General features: G+C 43.2%; 4 protein-coding genes across 8 annotated transcripts; 3 read left to right on the forward strand and 1 right to left on the reverse strand.

Moving 5' to 3' along the window:
• The first annotated feature begins 28 nt into the window (after positions 1-28).
• sync (syncoilin, intermediate filament protein) lies at positions 29-2,777 on the forward strand. Its single transcript, XM_047017174.1, has 5 exons — positions 29-492; positions 814-1,367; positions 1,586-1,996; positions 2,215-2,339; positions 2,443-2,777. The coding sequence occupies exons 2-5, from the start codon at positions 855-857 to the stop codon at positions 2,486-2,488; spliced, it is 1,095 nt and encodes a 364-aa protein (XP_046873130.1). The 5' UTR covers positions 29-492; positions 814-854; the 3' UTR covers positions 2,489-2,777.
• Positions 2,778-3,364: 587 nt separating this feature from the next.
• Positions 3,365-6,057, forward strand: zbtb8os (zinc finger and BTB domain containing 8 opposite strand). 3 transcript variants are annotated; one of them, XM_047017205.1, is made up of 7 exons: positions 3,365-3,596; positions 3,828-3,852; positions 3,959-4,080; positions 4,229-4,311; positions 4,844-4,896; positions 5,513-5,549; positions 5,803-6,057. In XM_047017205.1, the coding sequence occupies exons 1-7, from the start codon at positions 3,515-3,517 to the stop codon at positions 5,887-5,889; spliced, it is 489 nt and encodes a 162-aa protein (XP_046873161.1). In that variant the 5' UTR covers positions 3,365-3,514; the 3' UTR covers positions 5,890-6,057. The 3 variants fall into 3 exon arrangements, with proteins under 3 accessions (XP_046873161.1, XP_046873176.1, XP_046873169.1); XM_047017213.1 differs by having other exon boundaries at positions 3,380-3,596; positions 3,770-3,852; XM_047017220.1 differs by lacking the exon at positions 3,828-3,852 and having other exon boundaries at positions 3,378-3,596; positions 3,934-4,080.
• On the reverse strand, positions 6,027-9,229 carry LOC124465414 (CD276 antigen-like). 2 transcript variants are annotated; one of them, XM_047017186.1, is made up of 4 exons: positions 9,090-9,229; positions 7,702-8,055; positions 7,025-7,306; positions 6,027-6,772 (listed from the first exon to the last, which is right to left on the reverse strand). In XM_047017186.1, exons 1-4 carry the CDS (start codon positions 9,193-9,195, stop codon positions 6,645-6,647), a joined length of 870 nt encoding a protein of 289 aa, XP_046873142.1. In that variant the 5' UTR covers positions 9,196-9,229; the 3' UTR covers positions 6,027-6,644. The 2 variants fall into 2 exon arrangements, with proteins under 2 accessions (XP_046873142.1, XP_046873150.1); XM_047017194.1 differs by lacking the exon at positions 9,090-9,229 and adding an exon at positions 8,294-8,372.
• An 82-nt stretch (positions 9,230-9,311) lies between these two features.
• Positions 9,312-16,866, forward strand: khdrbs1a (KH domain containing, RNA binding, signal transduction associated 1a). 2 transcript variants are annotated; one of them, XR_006955793.1, is made up of 10 exons: positions 9,312-9,635; positions 10,147-10,274; positions 10,452-10,568; positions 10,659-10,805; positions 10,912-11,039; positions 13,415-13,703; positions 14,487-14,563; positions 14,635-14,693; positions 14,856-15,021; positions 16,807-16,866. XR_006955793.1 is itself a non-coding variant. In XM_047017159.1 (9 exons), the coding sequence occupies exons 1-9, from the start codon at positions 9,488-9,490 to the stop codon at positions 14,957-14,959; spliced, it is 1,197 nt and encodes a 398-aa protein (XP_046873115.1). In that variant the 5' UTR covers positions 9,312-9,487; the 3' UTR covers positions 14,960-16,110. The 2 variants fall into 2 exon arrangements, 1 of the variants encoding a protein (XP_046873115.1); XM_047017159.1 differs by lacking the exon at positions 16,807-16,866 and having other exon boundaries at positions 14,856-16,110.
• Positions 16,867-18,570: the final 1,704 nt, after the last annotated feature.

Raw genomic sequence — 18,570 nt, forward strand, 5'->3', positions numbered from 1 at the left:
ATTCAGGAAAGAAAAAGACACGTTCCTATAAAAACATCACCACAAGCTCCACAAGTTAATTCGTACCATCCGAATGTAAGGGCTCATCAAGTATTCAAGATCAAGGGTGATCAAAGTGACTCTAGATTGCCTTGTCTGCTCAGTTGAAATACACGTTAGATGGACTTGCAGGCCATAACACGCCTAAATATAACCCCTCTCTGGTACACTGACATGTTCAGACATGCGTCAGCGAGTACAGCTATAACATCCAGACCGTTTCAGCGTCCCAGTTACCCCATGTGGGGGTGAGATGGTCCACCACATGGCTAGGGGATCGCATTTCCTTACTCCATCACAGTTATTAATAAACACGAACAGAAGCACTGTTTTCGAGGAGACATAACAACACAGCTGTCTTGGGGAGTCTCAGGATTACCATCTGCTTGTTTTATGTTTTTTTTGTTTTTTTACAGAAATTGATAGAAAAGGTTTAATTTCTTCTTCTGTTGGGTAGGTTTGTGGGCTGCAGTGTAAACAAAAATACTTTTGCATGTAGTGTTCATCTTATCCAGAGTACTTTTACTAATATGTAATATGTATGTCAACATATATGTAGCTATATGATCTCATATAATATAATGGCAACACCTTTGTGTATTGGTATATCCCAGAATTGCACAGAAATATTTTCAACATTAACTTTTTTGCAGTCTGTAGTAGTGTTAGACCAAGCTAAACTTGATAGGATTTCTGTTAGTCATAAAGTATTGTCCTTTGGTGTTGGACATGTCATGATGTAATAGTCTGGATCCTGTCTGCCTGGTGTGTCAGTGTGGAACGTTCTTCTTCTGTGTTTTGCTGTCCCTGCTCGCATGTCTGCTGAGGGTTCCTGGAAGGGGGGAGAGGTTGATTTCCCAGAGGACTCTCACCCAGAGGGGATACTGGAGGGTGCTGGGACAGACTGTGTGTGCAGCCCCCTCAGCGATGGGGTCAGCCTGATCCAGGGGACCATCACAGAGATGGTGCAGTCAGCGGAGAGACAGGCTGAGGAGGCCTGGGCTTGGGCAGCAGGGGGTTTGGACAGTGTGGGACACCTGTTTGAGGAGTGCATCAAGGCGGTCTCCCTCCTGGAGGCAGAGAGGGAGATGTTGGTGCAGGAGTGGCTCCGACCGCAGCAGCAGAGGCTGCAGGCTGTGGAGGCCCTGAGGGCAGAGCGAGGCAGGGGGAAGCAGCAGCTCTCACTGGTGCAGCTCAGCCACGCCAGCCTGCAGGAGCAGGTGGCACAGGTGAAGAGGAAGCTGTTTGTCACGACCAGGGACTGCATTCAGAGTCAGGTGACTCTGGCTACCCTGCAGTATGATGTGGCCGAGTTCACGCTCACACAGGTGTGGCAGAGTCCAACAATGCAATGAATGATCAAACAGATCAAACCTTAAAAGACAAAAAATGTTATGCTGTGTTTTTGTTTTGTATTTATTTACATTGTTCCACAAATGTCCTGAATTGGTTTTGATAAATATCTGTCATCCACAGTTAATGATCATGAAGAGACAGTGTTCAACAGGACAGTCAACTCTGCTGTGGAACTCTGTCCTGCCACTAGGAGGAGCTGCAGTCTCAGGTCCAGAGCCTGGCGGAGGAGGCAGCCCAGCTGTGGGAGGCCCAGCGACAGCAGCTGATCTTCCTGAGGGACCAGGCCAGGAGGCCCAGCCGGCCCCGCGCCTCCAGCGACCTGACACACGTCCGCAGGGCCTCGCTGGCCCTGCAGCGGCGCCTGAGTGGCAGCATGCGGGCACTGGAGGGCTGGTACGAGCCCCGTCTGCTGGCTCTGCTGCGGAGGAGGCAGGCTGGGGAGGAGGCCTTGAGGAGGACCAGGGAGGCGGGGGAGGACCTGGAGGCCCGGCTGGGGCCGCTTAGGGAGGAGACATGGAGTCTGCAGCTGCAGAGGGCGTGTCTGGAGGAGAGGATGGCCCTGAGGGAGGGGGAGAGGGAGGAGAGTGTGGCACAGCAGAAGGTAGGGGAGGTGAAACTGGAGGGGACCAAGCATGTTTTATTACCAGCAGTGTTAACTGCTGATAAGTATTTTTATCAATATGTCTGTTTGGAATATTGATCTTGTACATTTATTTTATATTGTTATATCACGACACCAATTCAGCCTTCGGGCTGTGACTTTAGTGATACAAATTTCTCAATAAATAAACCATTACTAAACTCATTCTATTACATCAGGAGATTGTGGAGACATTGGAGGACACCATGAGAGATTTAAAACTGGAGCTTGAGGTTTTGAAAAAGTCCAAAACAGACATGGAGAAAGTGACCAATGACCTTTTAAGAGAGGTGGACTTTCAAAGGTAAGGTGTTGTGTGGGTTATCATCTCCCATGTCTACATGAGCGTGGTGGTGGTGGAGGTGGATCATTCAGGGATATTCTTAATATGACATCCTTCATTACAGACGCTCTGGTGACGTGTGTGAGACCACAGAAGAACAGGATGCATGATTATCACTACAAACGATGACCTTGCCTATGATCACCATTATCTGCTCATCCTCAAATGGAAATACCACAATCTTGCCAATATATTTTATTATGAACACATAACAACAGAGGACATCAGAACACAACATAGTTGTGAAACAATACAGTAACAGACATGGTAGATAATCTATCCCAAGAAAATAAAGGGAATGAAAAGGACAAATCTATGTAAAATGTCTTTAAAAACGTAACTGTGTGGTGTACTGTACTGTTTTGATTATCGTTTGTACCTACTCAGTAAAAAGATGACACACATGCCAAAAAGTATTTTTTTCACCCTTTCAGATCTTTTTTTTTTTGAAACTCTTTTTCACTCAAAAAGAAAGGAGAGGAAGGAGAGAGGAGGAGAGAGAACAGAGACATCTAAAACAGAGTAGAGTACAGTAGAGTATATTAGAGTCCTCATCAAGTACTTATGAATGATGTGAAACTTTGTTTTTTACTTTTTTTAAATAATATTTTTTAAACCTTTCGAAACGTATATCGTATATCATCGTATTTCTTGTATTAGTACTTTTCCCCAAATATATCTTTTTTAACCTTTAGAAACATTTTTTTAGTTTTTGTTTTAACTTTTTGTCCAAAATATTTTATAACAGTAAATATACTTAAAAAATGTTTTATTCATTTTTCATATTTTAGTTTTCATTGATTTGTCGATCCTCGCCGATCACTCGTGGGGCCACTATGTGCATTTAGACGTGCAGTTAGAACCAAGCCTAAACCGTGACCGCTTACTTGATTGAACCTTCAGTAGTATTTATCATGATGCATACTATATGGATAAATATCCTATTCTGTTAGACATATGCATTTCAAGTGCGCATGTACAACCGATTTGGAATTGGGTGGATGTTTTTAGCCTCTGATTGGTCACCCGATACTTCCTGGTCCTGGAGCGTGTTGTTGAAACAGCAAGTTGATTAAGAATAATCGTTCGTTAATTTGAATCACATTTCTATCTTGTGAGAAGTAAATACATCGATCATGAATGATCGTGAACTTGATCTAACCGCGTCTCAGAAAGAAATCAAGGCTAAATATCCGGCGATCAACAAGAAGTATGAATGTGAGTCTGTAGCAAGAGCTTTTAGAGTTGTATGTAGCTATCTGTCACATAGTCCTCTCATATCATGCCGTTACTCTCCACTGCGTTTAACAACGTGCTACACAAATGTTTATCTTATATGACAGCAATGCCATCATGCCCAAGTACATCATTTGTATACTTAACCTGTACAGAGAACCAACCAAAGGTAAAGATCTCAATCCACGAGTCAATATTGCGATTTTTCTTTAGATTTGGACCACACCGCGGATGTACAGTGAGTATACCCTGAATCACAACAAAGGTTGAAGTCTAGTCTGAGATGTACTTTGTGTATTCTATCTGATGATGTTTTCAGATGGCTGTTTCTGATCCCACCCCAGAATCCACTCCTGGGGCGCGTCTCTGGAGGAGGCTTTTGAGCAGTGTGCTATGGGCATGTTTGGGTACATGACAGACACAGAGACGGTGGAACCCATTGATACAGTTGAAGTAGAATCAGAAGGTGAGCTACCAGTTCTTGTTGGTCCATGGCAAAAGAAACACTCAATCATAGAGGGAATGGGGGATCCAAATAAGCCACTTTGACATGTTATGTCTAATACTACAGCACACATGTAAACCCACCTCTCTCTCTCTACCTCTTCTAACAGGTGATGATATGGAATCACTTCTATTCCATTTTTTAGATGATTGGCTGTTCAAATTCAGTGCTGATCTCTTCTTCATTCCCAGAGTAAGAGCCCTCTTCATGCACCACTGTTGTTGTTGCCCCCTCTGGTGGCCAAGCTAGGGATTCCCTCGTTGTAAACCTGAACGTTCATCCCTGTACTGAGACTAAACAGCAGTTAAATAAGAGGCTCTTGCAAACGTTTTTGAAAATATGTATTTAAATGCAAGCCAAACTGTGCCAAAGACTTTTCAGAAAAAAACTTTCATAACGGCTTGTGTGTACAGATGACAATTCCAAACTGAAACGCAGGGGGTAAACTAAACAACTGACCCTTTCATTATACATTTCGTCCAAAAGGGTGTGCAGGTGGCCAATGGGTTCAGACCAGAACCAGGCCTCCTTATCTCCTTATTCATGAAACTGTGTTTTAAACATGAAACTGTTTTAAATATGAGGACAACTGGCACATAACATTAGTATGTCTGTAACCCTTCTACCATCACTTTCGTTAATAATCGGCCCATTGTTCTTCTCCAGTATGTTATACTCATGATAACGCTAGCAAAAGAAATCTCATCCTGATTTATGTTTCCAGGAGGTGAAGGTGTTGCACATTGACAGAATGCAGTTCAGGATCCGGTCCATTGGGTAAGGCCATCTGAAGTTACCTCACTGTTTAGTTGTAACTACAGGGAAGAGTTGAAACACGTCTCCAGAGACAGCTGATTCCAGGAGTTCTCACACTCTTTAAGGGACAATTCACCCCAAAAAGCATATATTTTTCACTCAACAGCAATTTCTCTTTCCAGAAATCCTCACCTGGTTACTAAAGATTATCTCTAGACTTTGTTGTGAGCAGTTTAATGTAGGAACAATTTTCTTTCTTGCAAATTTCCTATTTGAAACTGCTTGCAACTAAGTGTGTGGATTATCTTAAACGGGTCATGATTTCTGGAAAGAGACGTTGCTGTGGAGTTTCTGCACCAGGTACCCATAGGGGGAAACATATAAATCAAACGTGTATAAGTGATTACAAATCAAATACAAAAAATTGCTGTAACACTGTTTTAAGCAACTCAAACAGTCACTTGATTATTGGGTACATTGGAGGGTTACACATCATTCTTGTGACATTCTATGGCATAAAAACACTCCACCTTAAATAATGGGCTTCCAAAGCTCCCACATCCTAGACAGTATACTCCCTTTCATGTGTATTTTGACCACAGTGACTCAGGTATTAATGGATGTTTTTGTCTTGTAGTTGGGGAGAAGAGTTCAGTCTACTAAAACACCCTCAGGTGAGTTTAGCACTGTCTGATTGACTATTTCTAACTGTCTGTACACAACTGGAAAACAAATCCGTTCTCAGACTGTCTCTCTCCACCCAAGTGATTATTGCAGTTGATGCAATGATCAAAAACAAGTGTTGTTCACCCACATACTACTTAATGCATCACCCCTTTCAAAGACAGCTATACATACCAATATCCTTTTTCTCATAATTCTGTTTCATGTTTTTTGACATTGTTTCTAAATATGGTGTCATTTCAGGGGACTGAGGTAAAAGCAATAACTTACTCAGCCATGCAGATCCATGATAAGGAAAAGGCAGAGATCTTTACCATTATTGACATCTGAGGACATTTCATCAGATAATCACTGCCCTGAGGACGTGTGGGTGTGTTGAAACATAATACATTGTGGTGTGTGGAAACTTGATAAGTTAGATCTGAGGGAATTGAGAACTTGTGATGAACAGTTGGTCATATTTTTACAGAAGTTGAGCTAACTTAATTTTAATTGTCAAAGAGGCATCTATGAACACCAAGCAAACAAAGGTTTGGGAGAGTAATTGTGTGCACAAGTTTTCTGGAATGGTTATGAAAGTGAAGACCCAAGGGGATCATTATACTCCCACCCCTGTAATCTTTTGTCAGATGGAAACACTAAACCAATCAATTGTAAAACCTATCCAGGATATTGGTACCCATCATATTTTCTAAATAGTCTCAAGAAAGGTATTTTCAGGTGGTAGTTAATTTATTATTTAAATAATCTAGGCCGTGCTTATCATTTTTTTTAATCAAATGTAAATAAATTACATATTTGATTCAAATGCATTTTACCCATTTCATCATTTTAGTGCAGTGTCAGTTTGTTTGATTATTGAAACATGTAGATAAACATACTGTTCAGTCATTCCCTGGGTTTGGTTATGTCATGGGAAAGGGCACTTTGTCTACAGGTTTGCACCTTGTCTAGTTTCATCTGTATAGGTTTTGGATTACTTCACCTTTCACTGATTTTATCTGTATTCTTGGAACATGGGCTGAACATCAGTTAGCCGTAGTCTGGCTGCTGGACCTTTGTTGAAGAGGGCCTGACAGGATCAGTCAGGTTAGATTGCGAACGGTTCTTTTCTTCTGTATGCACATTCCAAGGACCACCACACAGAGGACTGCACATCCAACAGACAGTGTTATGACTGCCTTCTTGTGGCTTCCTCTTTCTGGGCAAGGTGCTAGGACAGAGAATGAAAGAAAAAAAATGATGTAATGCTTAACTGATAAAGTAAAACATTACTAAATGTTTTGAAACATTCCAGCAGTAGGGCCAGCCAGCCAACATTACTTGGAAGATGGTAACTAAACATCGTCATCTTCTTTGTGCTTTGTTACTGCCCTTGGTTCGTAACCAAACACTATTGAGGACAAAGAAAGTGTTTCATGTCTCAATAAGGAAACTGTATATAGGCTAATACTCAATGACTCACCATGGTTTAAGATTACTACTCGTTTCAGGATTTGCTTGATATTCTGGTTTTTCAGAATGAAGGTGAGGTTGAATGTGTTTTTGCTATTGTCCAGTGGCACAATCTGTGTCCTCAGGAAGACAAGCCCCTCCTGCAGGGTAGACACCTGGGTCTGGTGGACAAGCTGCTGGCCTGCAGAATCCTCCCACTGCACTTGTGCCTCTGGATAGCCTTCCGTCTCATACACAACACTGACGCTGGTCCAGTTCACCTGGATACTCAATCTAGGCTCGGAGTACAATGCTGGTGAAATAAAAACACAAACACTGAAAATCATAATGGTTATATTTACAAAAACAGGGTTATGGTAAAGTTTTGAACTATTGTAGTCCTGATGTCCATGTTGTGTCCTTCTGTTTCATAAGAGCTTAATTAACATCATTGTTATCCTGCAGCTTCTAGTGAGCCGAGTCAGTGCATGGAAGTTCAAGTTCCCAGTGCATGTTCACATATTAAGATATTAAGGATATAAAAGGATGGAACATTAGTGTCCTCCCAAACAATGTGAGTGAAATGTGGGAATTTGTGTCATCATAATCACATTATTAATTCTGCTTCTACTTGACCGAAATACAACTACTCCAGTTTCACAAACTCTCTCCAGTATATAATGCCTCTCCTTGTGTTAGAAGGTTTACCTGCATAATCCACCTGGACCGTAGCGCTGTGTGCTCCCTGCAGGGTGCTCACAGCACACAGGTAGAGCCCTGCATCCCCCAGTCTCACTCCAGATATCATCAGGGACGCGTTCCCAGCCTCCAGCTCCGACACAAAAAGGACCGTCCTGTTCCTGTACTGATGGCTCTGCTTGTCCAGCTGGTCTGCACCATAGTAGAAGCTGTGAACCACCTGGGAGTCTTCAGCCCTCTGCCATGCGATGACCAGGTGCTTCAGCCCAGAGGAGCGGTCCGGGGAGAAGCTGCATCCCAGCATCACGGCTCTCTCCCGAATGGCCACCACATGCCTGGAGGGTGTGGTCACTTCAAAACTATCTGAAAACATCAGAACCAGTTTTGTTCAGAAAAAAGATCTAAAAAGGTTTAGGGCCACACAGACACCTAAACTTGTCAGGGGCGGATGTAGAAAAATATTCATGTGTGGCAAGAGGGTGGCAGGAGATTTTGAGGGGCGGCACCCTGTTGCAGAAGTGTGTGAGATAAAAAAAATAAAGGCTGTGCCATTGATTTATATATAGTCATTTAGCAGACTCTCTTATCCAGAGCGACTTACAGTAACAGGGATATTCCCCCAAGGCAAGTTGGGTGAAGTGCCTTGCCCAATGACACAACGTCATTTAGCACAGCCGAGAATCGAACTGGCAACCTTCCGATTCCCTAACCGCTCAGCCACCTGACTCCCTAATGATGAGAGAACCAGTTATTTTTTACTAAAATATGTATATCTGACAACTACCAGGAAATTGTCTCATATGCAAAAGATTGTCATTGCTTCAGACTGATTAAAAATGACGTTTATGGAATGAGCAAAAGGAGTGTAATTCGATTGAAAACGTGGTTATTCCAGCTATACTGAATTAAAGTAAGCTATCCAATTTATATTGTATTTCTGTTGGTTAGCTACCCCCCCCCCACGCACACACACAGACAAAAAGTTTATCCATCCAAATTAGGTTATTTATCTTCTGTTTTTCATATATTCTCATAGCCTACTACCCTCCAGTCATGTTAATTAAAACAGTCCAAAATACACCATCTTACGATGATTAGTTTAAAAAAATATTTCTGATTCACTGGCTGACAAGACTGAAAACATTATTCGTTTTCCTTAAAAAAAAAATATATATATATAGAGGGGTTGAACTTTAGGCGAAATTGTGTGGTGGGCGAAATTGAAAAGCAGCTTCTTTTGTTCGCTTGACGATGTTTCTCACTTGTTCCCAAGACAATTACAGTCATAGCCTAACTTAAAATCTTGCCCGTCATCAAGTTTCCAGTTTCAGAACATTATCGTTAAAATTCACAAACGATGAAATGCATCAATTCAAACCAATAGCTTAATGTCTTACCTGTACAACTGGGTAGTGTCCAAAAGAAAGTTAGAAACAGCATTTCTGGTATCACTGAAGAAAAAAGAAGAAAAAAAACGCAGGGCTGGCAGCCAGGCATCTTCATAAGCTTGATGAAGACGAACCATACTCAAGTTGTCTAGGCCGCTAGGCGGCGTTAATGCAACTTTTAATAAACACCTCACCGAAGAAGATATCTGCTCATGCGCTGTTACAGCCACTGTGAATCTACGGCCCTTTCTCTTTGTCCAAGAAGCGCTGGTCAGGGAGGAATCTTATTGAGCATTTCTGCCACATTTAGCATCATTACTGACGACGTTTAGCAAACTCTGCACCCTAAAGGGTTGACCTGGATGCGTTGTTAGCCGAAGTACGTTAGCTACCTGTAACTGAACACCATGATGAGCCCGTCAGAAATAAAACCCGAGACTGGTGTCGTTGCTAAAAAAGGCAAAGTTGATGAAAGCAAGTATCTACCAGAGCTTCTTGCCGAAAAAGACAGCCTTGATTCGTCGTTCACACATGCGATGAAACTCATATCTGCAGGTAATGTTAATACTATTACGTTTAATTATTTTACTAGCGTTACAAGTCAAAATTCTCTCATTCATATTAGCTTACCAGCTAAGTACGCCACTCAAACATCCCATGTGCAGGCTAACCAGGTAGGCTAGCTAGCTACTGTAGCTAGTTAGCCAGCAAAAAAAGCAGCAAGCCCCGGGCGGCTCACTTGAAAATGATAGCAAACCATTGTCAGTGTATTGTGTTTTTGTTCGTCTAGCACGCTCGTAAGACAACGCCTGTTTAGCTTTCAACGATAGATTGAAATTCGCTTAATTAAGATGCTACATTTGTGAGTGATATGGATACCGGTGAGTTGGTCTAGCCTGCTTCATCGCCAGCAGGGCCGCGGGATGGCTGTGAGCGCGTGTTCACTGGCGCGAAGTGTGCTGAGCAAACCTTTTCATTCTTACGCGTTTTTATTGCTATACTTTTTAGTTATTTATAGCTACATGTTAGTGTATGACTTAAAATGTATTTCTTGTCCATTGTTTAGAGATTGAAAGGATTCAGAAAGGAGAGACCAAGAAAGAGGCAGACAAAGAAACATACCTCGACCTGTTCACGACGAGGAATATCAAGGTTAAGGAGCGGGTGCTCATTCCTGTCAAGCAGTACCCACGGGTTAGTAGAGCGGTTTACTGTCTGATCTAGTCATTACTAATCCATACATCTCTGTCTGTCATGTTCCTGAGACAAGGACTAGTGATATCGGAGGCATGGTAGTGACATGCAGCAATATTCCTAAAACCAGAAGTTAATCAATTACATTTGAAAACCGTTTCCACTTTCTCCCCATAGTTCAATTTTGTAGGTAAAATCCTGGGACCCCAGGGCAACACCATCAAGCGTCTTCAGGAGGAGACTGGAGCAAAGATCTCCGTGCTGGGCAAGGGCTCCATGAGGGACAAGGCCAAGGTAGGAGTCGGGGCCTGGGATCAGTGCTATCCATGTCAATCTGGTGACTTAAGAAGAATAGTTTTTTGCTAATTGTGCGGTGTCTCGTAGGAGGAGGAGCTTCGTAAAGGTGGGGAGGCCAAGTACGCTCACCTGGGGATGGAGCTGCATGTGTTCATTGAGGTGATGGCTCCCATCCCCGAGGCCTATGTGCGCATGGCGCATGCCATGGATGAGGTCAAGAAGTTCCTGATCCCTGTATGTATACTACCCTCACTCCCACTGCTACCCTCATGCCCACTTCACACACCCAACACAGTCCAGCTCTACCCTCTCCAGACTAAGCCCCTGTTCCTGTCTGCAGGAGACCCTGGAACATGAACAGTTCATGGACCCTAACTACCTGAATGGAGCTCAAGATGGATCAGGCAGGGGCCGGGGAGCCCCAAGCAGAGGCAGGGGCGGGCCCCCACACAGCTCAGCTGGATCCAGGTAGGCCCCCAGACAAGGTAGACCCCACACCGGAACCAGGAAGAATAGATTAAATCTAGTGACTTGATTCTGTCTCCGAGGATTAGTTTAAATGAAGGTATTTCCAAGTAGCAGTGTAGGGATTGGTTTCTCTTGGTATTGTCTTGAGTACTGGTGTACTACATATATCAGTAATACCATACATGGTGCTAGTGTACTACATCTATCAGTAATACCATACATGGTAGTTCCTTCAGTGGCTCCTGCTGTATGCTGCGATGCATTTGTGTCCAACAGTGTATCGAGAGATGCGCACTTCTCTACATGATCTACTGTAACTCGCTTAATTATGAACCAATTTTCATGACGTTTGTTTTGTAATTAACATGATAGCTTGAAAATGATACATGTAACCAGTAACATAATTAATTCCATGAAGTGACCAGTATCATGTTAAATTCCCATGTTCACATAAAACCATATTTCATGAAAATTAGGGCTGCAACTAACGATAATTTTTATAATCGATTAATCTGTTGATTATTTTTTCGATGAATCGGATAAAATAAACAAATAAACATTCATTTCCAACCCTTTATTCTAAAACGGAACTGACAGTGCAAAAATAATCTTCAGTGGGCACAAACAGGCACACAATTTTGAAAAAATTATTAATTAAATGAATTAAAAAGTTATTAATATTAGCGTAGATTTAATGCTATTGTCTATGATTAGCAATTTATTTGAGTTTTGTTTACATTTATTCATTTAGCAGACACTTTTATCCAAAGCGACTGCCAAGAGAAGTTTTGTTTAAAACTTTATTGAAAATTGAAAGGTTGTGGAAGTTGGCCAGACTTTATTTGAATAATCTAGTGTATATTTAAGATTTGTTTACACAATTTGGAAAAAAGTTAATATTTGCGAGGATTAAGCAATTTTCAAAGATTGGTCAGTGTTTCCCACAGATTAGAAATCTAATTGTGGCGGGGAGGGGTGGGGGTTGTCAGACGGGGGGGGGGGGGGGGGGGGGGGGGGGGGTCGTAATAATTCCTTCGTTAATAATACTTTACAGTTAATTTGTTAGTCATTTGTTACATTAAATATTAATCCAAAATGATTCACACCTTCACAAAATTAACAACAACTAACATATCATTTCTGCATTATGCATGTAGCAACGCTAGTGCTAAACAACTATTTAACTGGTCGGCTCCATGACGCCGGGTAAGTAGCTAGCTCTTGAGACTTCTCACCAAAAGAACGAAGGGGAAACTTCGAGTACTGTAAGTCGCTCTGGATAAGAGCGTCTGCTAAATGACTAAATGTAAATGTGAGTAAGCTACCTAGCGAAAAGTAGCCTCAACTTTCCTCGACTTTTAGCTACGGCACTAATGCTGAAGGCTCGCTGATATAGCTGTCGGTCTTACTAGAACGGCATATGTATGCATTGTTGCCAACGTGTGCTGACGTTGTGACTGCGTGCAAATGTGAGAAAGACGCATGAGTGACAGAGAGACGGAGGGAGAACAGGGGAAAGGAAATGCAGCTGAACGAATACGCTGCGTGTTTTAACCTAAATAGCGTTAAAAAATTTTTTTTAACGAAACGCAATGTGTGGCGGCCGGTGTTGATTCTGTGGCGCACCGCCACAAATAAGTCTGTGTGGGAAACACTGTTAATGATTTTCTATAACTTTATTTGAAACTTCGTTGAAAAAGTAAAGGCTGTGGAAGCATAGCATTGTTAAGATGCTCTGGTGTCTGAGGTTTTATATTCCCAAAAATATTATAAAAGTATTTTTCAAAATGGTATGGGTTGTTTTCACCTGGTCCCTAACACGATGCTGCAAAGTAGTGTCTTCTGAATGATAGACGAATGTCGAATATGAAACTAACTTCACCTCGGTCAATTAACACACTGTTTCTATGTATTTAGTGTGACATGCTCCCACACCTTGGATGACTTGGGTCATACTGATTTCTCCTTCTCCGCCATGTGTTTCAGAACGACGTTACTCAACAACGTCTCTCCGATGGCCTTTCCTCTACCTTCGCTCCGTGCTCTACTAATTAAAAAAAAAAACTCAAACATCGCGACATTAAGTGGCGTAATAATCGCTTAACACAACGAATCGATAATTAAATTTGTTGCCAACACTTTGAATAATCGATTTAATCGATTGGTTGTTGCAGCCCTAATGAAAATGGTTTCAGAATTAAGCGAGTCACAATAGATCTTGTATAAAAAGTATGCATCTCTGAACTTCTTTCATATGTCGACTTGTAGATGTTGGCCGCTCCAACAGGGTGAGATGCAGTTGAGTGTGGTCTCTGACCTCCTGTGTGGTCTCTGACCTCCTGTGTGGTCTCTGACCTCCTGTGTCCTTCCTTCAGGGGCCGTGGGATGCCACCTCGTGGAGGGGCCCCTCGCGGAGGAGCCCAGCGCGGAGGAGCGCTACGAGGGGGCCCATCCAGAGGGGGGGCTGCTAGGGGAGCACCTGCGGGGCGGGGGGGACCCCCCTCATCGTCCTCCCGAGGGGGCTCGGCTCCTCGTTCCAGGCCCCCCACACCGGGGGCTCCTCGGATGCTGCCCCCTCCAGCCCACGCCCACCAGCAGCACCACCAGCCGCAGCAGCACCACCAGCACCCCCCTCCGCCCAAACCAGAACCCTATGAAGAATATGTATGTCACATCTTATATCAAGTGGTTGTGTGTGTATACCGAGACTCACTGTGTATGTGTGTGTGTACCCTGAGACTCAATGTGTGTGTGTACCCTGAGACTCAGTGTGTGTGTGTGTGTGTGTGTACCCTGAGACTCAGTGTGTGTGTGTGTGCCCTGAGACTCAGTGTGTGTGCGTGTGTGTGTGTGTACCCTGAGACTCAGTGTCTGTGTGTGCCCTGAGACTCAGTGTGTGTGTGTACCCTGAGACTCACTGTGTGTGTGTGTGTACCCTGAGACTCACTGTGTGTGTGTGTGTACCCTGAGACTCACTGTGTGTGTGTGTGCCCTGAGACTCAGTGTGTGTGTGTGCCCTGAGACTCAGTGTGTGTGTGTGCCCTGAGACTCAGTGTGTGTGTGTGCCCTGAGACTCAGTGTGTGTGCGTGTGTGCCCTGAGACTCAGTGTGTGTGTGTGTGTGTACCCTGAGACTCAGTGTGTGTGTGTGCCCTGAGACTCAGTGTGTGTGTGTGTGTGTGCCCTGAGACTCAGTGTGTGTGTGTGCCCTGAGACTCAGTGTGTGTGTGTGTGCCCTGAGACTCAGTGTGTGTGCGTGTGTGCCCTGAGACTCAGTGTGTGTGCGTGTGCCCTGAGACTCAGTGTGTGTGCCCTGAGACTCAATGTGTGTGTGTGTGTACCCTGAGACTCAGTGTGCGTGCCCTGAGACTCAGTGTGTGTGTGTACCCTGAGACTCAGTGTGTGTGTGTACCCTGAGACTCACTGTGCGTGTGTGCCTTGTCCCCAGCCTGCTTATGAAGAGGCGTACGCTGAGCCTTCTTACGAGGCGTACGATGCTTACTACAGCCAGCAGGCTCCTCAGGCGTAAGTACACAACCCAGAACGTGCTGAGATCAGTTTGCTGTGCGTGTGCTGACAGCTTCCTCTTTGTCCAGGGACACGGAGTACTACGACTACGGACATGGAGAAGCCCAGGAGGCCTGTGAGCCGTACGGTAGGAGGACTAACACTTTGACTGATTGAATGATTTGCGCTTCTACTCAGTTTCACGTTAAAAAAACAATGTTACATATAGTTACTAGTTCAGCCACCAAGTAAATTACTAGTTAAGCCAAGTCATTGCCTGAATATGGAATTGTGTGTGTTTGTGTCTCAGCTCAGGATGACTGGGAGGGCTCCTGGCCCAGCACGGGGGGCAAGGCCCCGCCCCCCAGGCAGGCTAAAGGAGCTTATCGGGAGCACCCTTACGGCCGCTACTGACCCTCCCCCCGAGGGGGACCTGGCAACTGACTCCCATAGTAACCCACTTTTAACTCTTCAAAGTAATTTTTCTCCCTTTCCAGTTTTTATGTTTCAGGTCTTTTTCTTTTTTTTCTGGACCAGTAGAATTGGAGGGTCTCAGTGACCCCTAGTCTAGTCGAGAGCATGTGAAGGCGTTCAAATTCATTGTTTATGTTAACCGTCAATATTTTTTAAGCAGACAGTTTTAAATTCAAATTTAATGTAATTTACTATATAAAGAAAGGTGAGGAAGAAAGAAAAAAAAATATATATACTTTGTCGTTAAATGGTGTCCGCGTTTTTGAGGTTATTTCAGCTAGTTTTAAGTCATGATTTCCTTTAACAATTACAGACTCTAACCTGTATTTCCAAAGTATTTAGTGTATGGGGGAAAAATCATTCAACACCGCGTTAATGTTTAGTCTGCAACTAGAATTAGACTTGATGGAAGAGAACTGAACAAAAAGATGTAGAGAAAAAAAAAAAAAAGTAATTTTTCTTGGATTTAGCTTAGTCATGAAATCTAGTCCTGTTTTACACTGCTGAGGAGCCTGTCCTAATATCATCTAAATCATTTCAATTCAACGTATTCTCTAGACACCTTTTGCGTTTGTCTTATTTTGATCCATCTTTCATTGAGCTGACAAGTCTGATCAGAAGTGATCTGTATGTTTGTCTAAAGAACAGGAGCAGGGTCCTCCCAGGGGCAGGTCTGGAGAGACACATGTCAAACACAATATTATGTATATAGGCTTAGCACAATATTGTATATTGCTTTAAATCTGTGCCGTCTCCAAAATGCATAACGCTTGTGTTCTCTTGCCTAAATAGGATACTAAATATATATCCAAAAATGTTTTGCTGCAGTGCGTTGTATCAATAAAGCCTAATTTGTCTTTTTAGTGAAACCTAAGATGGTATTTTTGCTTTTGTGGTATAAGATTGCTCTTATTTCTGAAAAACGTTAGATTTGAGATTTTCAACCATATTTAAAAGGCTTTAGGATACTGTATGTTTGTAGCTAAACGATGTGTGCTCCAATGAGGCTTCCTCTTCATCCCACTCTGTATTCAAAACACATCTAGAAGAAACCTGTCACCCTCAAAAATAAAGATACCGTTCTTAATCAAGGTAACGTATCGACAAATACTTGTTTGACTCTTGAGAAATATATTACAAAGTCGACTGCTTGGACATGTTTTATTTGACTAGTCGGTATATAGCACATTTCCACTAGCTCCTGGAGCCATGTATTTCAAGACGTTTGAAATGACTGGTTTTCAACAGTATTTCAAGTCAAGCTTACAGGGATCTTACTTGGCTTTGATGCAAAGTCATGCGGACTGTTTTTTTATAAAAGAATATCGCAGAGGAGAGGAAGCTAAAAGCCTAAAGATCGCCACAAGGTAAAACTAACCCCAACCTCACTTGTTAGATGTTTATTGTCTGATGCACAAAATCAGGGAAACTGCGAGCCAAAAACCTGTTATCGGAAAATTCACAAGTGCAAAATGTTATGAAAAAGATAACTCAAACAAAATGGCTGTACAAAAAAATGTTTGTGGTTGTAATGCAACTCATGCTCAAATGAGCACATTAATGGTCCAATCATTTCACTTATGAATATCATAATTACAATTACTCTTTTCTTTTGATTCATTTAGAATGATGCTAAAATTAAAATCTTACAAGTTACTTGCACAAAACCAACAACTTCAGCTTGAGTTGCATGACCCTTGTAGTGTTAAGTAATAATTGCATGAATGGATAGCAGCCTAGATGCTCCTCCAGAGTGTGAGCTCAGAGGGCCTGCTTTCTGCCTTCAGGTGCTGAGGGGAGCGCCTGCTGTAGCCATGGAGACCTGGACTGGCCCCAACTTAACTCTGGTAAGTTGTGGTAGAAGGTTGATGTCACCGACACGCCTAACTATATATTTCTAACATGGCTGGGTAAGTTGTTAGGCCTCTCCCCTAGACGGATGAACTAGAAGAGGGCTGTAACAGCTGTTCAAATTGTCTTCACTTTGAGTGAGGTCATGGTAACATGCACTTAGAAGCAAGGCTGCCATCTCTTACAACAGGATTTCTTTCATTCCCCCTTTTATAGCCAACTGTAAGGTGGTAAAAAGTTTGAGTGCTAAGTGTTTCCTTTTCTCCATGTCCACAGGTAGTGATTACAGAAAGACAGCTCAAAGCCTTGGTGGCCTGCAGACTGGTGTTTTGGGGCCAACAGAGCTGGTAGACCCTAACTGGTAGAAAGCCTTCAGACTGGGGTGTGATTCTGTCTGGTGGATGACTCGGTCACCTGTATGTCTCGCTCAGGGAATGTCTTAGATGCCAGTTGGCCAACCAACCCAACAATGTACTTTACTACAGAAATAGTAGAAAACATAGGCTGGCCAACTGGCATCTGTGACAGGAACACGTCGACCAGAGGCCCGGGTCACCTGTGTCTCGCTCAGGGAACATGTCGACCAGAGGCCCGGGTCACCTGTGTCTCGCTCAGGGAACATGTCGACCAGAGGCCCGGGTCACCTGTGTCTCGCTCAGGGAACATGTCGACCAGAGGCCCGGGTCACCTGTGTCTATCTCTGGGAACATGTCGACCAGAGGCCCGGGTCACAGACACCTTGCTGGGGGGGATGCTGTACAAGTTTTCAGCTGCAGTTTTTGACCAAATTTGCAGTTGCGACCAAGCAAGACATAGATGGCATGAAACATTTTATACTTTTTTTAATAGCAACCTATTTAACTTTCTGATTTTGTTGTTAATAGTACTGAATTAAGTAATGTGTCTAACTTGGATAATAAAGTTTTGTAGTTTTGAAGACCTTGTCCAATGTATTTGTAAACTGTTCTGTTACTCAAAATGTCAATGGTTGTCACAGCATGCGGCATCACGCTGTCGGTAGTTGTTAATGTTGGCCAGTTTTCATGTGAATCAGACCAGGCTGCCCTCCGTCTGCTCATGGAGGACGAGGGGCCAGTCTGCCATGACTACGTCAATATGGGGTTGAAGACAGACAGGCTGCTGAGTAGGCAAACCATGTACTTCCTCACAAGGAGGCAATTTCATCAGTTCACTTGCTCATGGCAGCACAGCGATGGCTCCAAGTTTGGTCCTCACATAAGAAATGGTATCTAAACCAGGGATGTCTAATCCTGGTCCTCGGGGGGCTGCTGTCCTGTACTTTTTAGACGTTTCCCTGATCCAGCACACCTGATTGAAATTAATGATCGTTATCAGGCTTCTGCTGAGCTTGATCAACATCCATTCATTTGAATCCGGTGTTTTGGAGCAGGGAAACATCTAAAACACAGGACAGCGGCCCTTGAGGACCAGGATTTGAAACCTGATCTAAACAGTTGGTTGGAAAGTGGGTCACCAACTGTTGCATGTGATTTGTGAGATTATGCTAATATGACAAGTTTACTGAGCAGTCTCCAATGTTGCTGGAGCTGCAAGTCTTCAGCTGGAAAACAACCATTACAGGAAGGATGATGTGCATGCTTCTATGGGTAGATTAGTTTTTAAATAAAGATGAGCCATCACTATATTTCATAAGTTTAACCAGCTGTAAATACTATTTA

Source organism: Hypomesus transpacificus, chromosome 3 (genome assembly GCF_021917145.1).
Source record: "Hypomesus transpacificus isolate Combined female chromosome 3, fHypTra1, whole genome shotgun sequence".
NCBI classification, from domain to species: Eukaryota; Metazoa; Chordata; class Actinopteri; order Osmeriformes; family Osmeridae; genus Hypomesus; species Hypomesus transpacificus.

Coding starts and splice junctions, on each gene's coding strand:
- sync (XM_047017174.1), top strand. CDS start 855: ATGTCTGCTGAGGGTTCCTGGAAGGGGGGAGAGGTTGATTTCCCAGAG. Junction 1,997..2,214: donor AGAGTGTGGCACAGCAGAAG/GTAGGGGAGGTG, acceptor CTATTACATCAG/GAGATTGTGGAGACATTGGA. Junction 2,340..2,442: donor AGAGAGGTGGACTTTCAAAG/GTAAGGTGTTGT, acceptor CCTTCATTACAG/ACGCTCTGGTGACGTGTGTG.
- zbtb8os (XM_047017205.1), top strand. CDS start 3,515: ATGAATGATCGTGAACTTGATCTAACCGCGTCTCAGAAAGAAATCAAG. Junction 3,853..3,958: donor GACCACACCGCGGATGTACA/GTGAGTATACCC, acceptor ATCCCACCCCAG/AATCCACTCCTGGGGCGCGT. Junction 5,550..5,802: donor GTCTACTAAAACACCCTCAG/GTGAGTTTAGCA, acceptor GTGTCATTTCAG/GGGACTGAGGTAAAAGCAAT.
- LOC124465414 (XM_047017186.1), bottom strand. CDS start 9,195: ATGAAGATGCCTGGCTGCCAGCCCTGCGTTTTTTTTCTTCTTTTTTCT. Junction 7,307..7,701: donor GGTCCAGGTGGATTATGCAG/GTAAACCTTCTA, acceptor TTATTTCACCAG/CATTGTACTCCGAGCCTAGA. Junction 6,773..7,024: donor AGTAGTAATCTTAAACCATG/GTGAGTCATTGA, acceptor TCTCTGTCCTAG/CACCTTGCCCAGAAAGAGGA.
- khdrbs1a (XM_047017159.1), top strand. CDS start 9,488: ATGATGAGCCCGTCAGAAATAAAACCCGAGACTGGTGTCGTTGCTAAA. Junction 9,636..10,146: donor GATGAAACTCATATCTGCAG/GTAATGTTAATA, acceptor TCCATTGTTTAG/AGATTGAAAGGATTCAGAAA. Junction 14,694..14,855: donor GGAGGCCTGTGAGCCGTACG/GTAGGAGGACTA, acceptor TTTGTGTCTCAG/CTCAGGATGACTGGGAGGGC.